At 31.4% G+C, this 828-nt stretch overlaps 1 protein-coding gene across 1 annotated transcript in view; it reads left to right on the forward strand.

Moving 5' to 3' along the window:
* LOC119587811 (mediator of RNA polymerase II transcription subunit 19-like) overlaps window positions 1-717 on the forward strand; it is a gene marked incomplete in the record, with an annotated part of 5,868 nt that extends 5,151 nt beyond the window's left edge. Inside the window, 1 exon segment of the mRNA XM_037936510.1 lies at window positions 1-717. Coding sequence (XP_037792438.1) covers window positions 1-57 — 57 coding nt within the window.
* Between the last annotated feature and the right edge of the window lie 111 nt (window positions 718-828).

Here is an 828-nt window from a genome sequence, read left to right on the forward strand (position 1 = left end):
CACAGTCCAGAACATCCAGGAATTTCGGGTGGTGACATGAATAGGATAATTCAATGATAAGACAGTGTAGTGCGAGCCTTAACATTGCAGAGATGGAAACATCTACTGAATCATGGTTTACCTTTGTGCATCAAGTTACAGTGTTTGTAAAACTTGCAGGTGAAGCTTAAAAAGAAGCATTTTTCCAGTTAAGTATAGTCTTTCTCAGTATGTTAGACCCCAAGTCTATATAAGTTACATGAGTCAGATTATTATAGTTGACTTTTTATACCCTTTCAAGTATTGTACTAAGCATTTTAAATGTCTGTGGCTGAATAGATAATGCAAGGTACTTACTTGTGTAATGAAAATGTTCCGTTTTTGGTTAATCAATAAAATCTCAACTCAGTGATGTTTGTCTTCAGCAGAAGAATGTAATCATTCTTGAGTCATTTACTGATCATTTTAATAAATACAGCTGGATTATTTGTGATTATATGAAGTAATGAACTGGCCTGGGATTTCTGTAATTACAGTAATTGGGCAAATAACTGTAAGAATGCAAAGATTATCCAATACCACTTAATGAGCGGAGAAATGTCCTTTTTATGTCCAAAATCTTATTTATATTGAACCACTTCTCTAAGTATCTTTGCAAATCAAATAAGGGAATTGTGTTGTAAGAGATTAAGTTATGTTACTTTTATGATGAAAAACAATGAAATGGAAAAAAGAAAATATATTTTTTATTTCCTTTGCTTATTGATAAGGATTAAATGTTCTTTATAACAATAGGGCTAATATTTTCCACCTTCTGTTGTTACAGTGTGTTCTTACATTTATTGATTT

Source organism: Penaeus monodon, chromosome 23, assembly GCF_015228065.2.
Source record: "Penaeus monodon isolate SGIC_2016 chromosome 23, NSTDA_Pmon_1, whole genome shotgun sequence".
NCBI classification, from domain to species: domain Eukaryota; kingdom Metazoa; phylum Arthropoda; class Malacostraca; order Decapoda; family Penaeidae; genus Penaeus; species Penaeus monodon.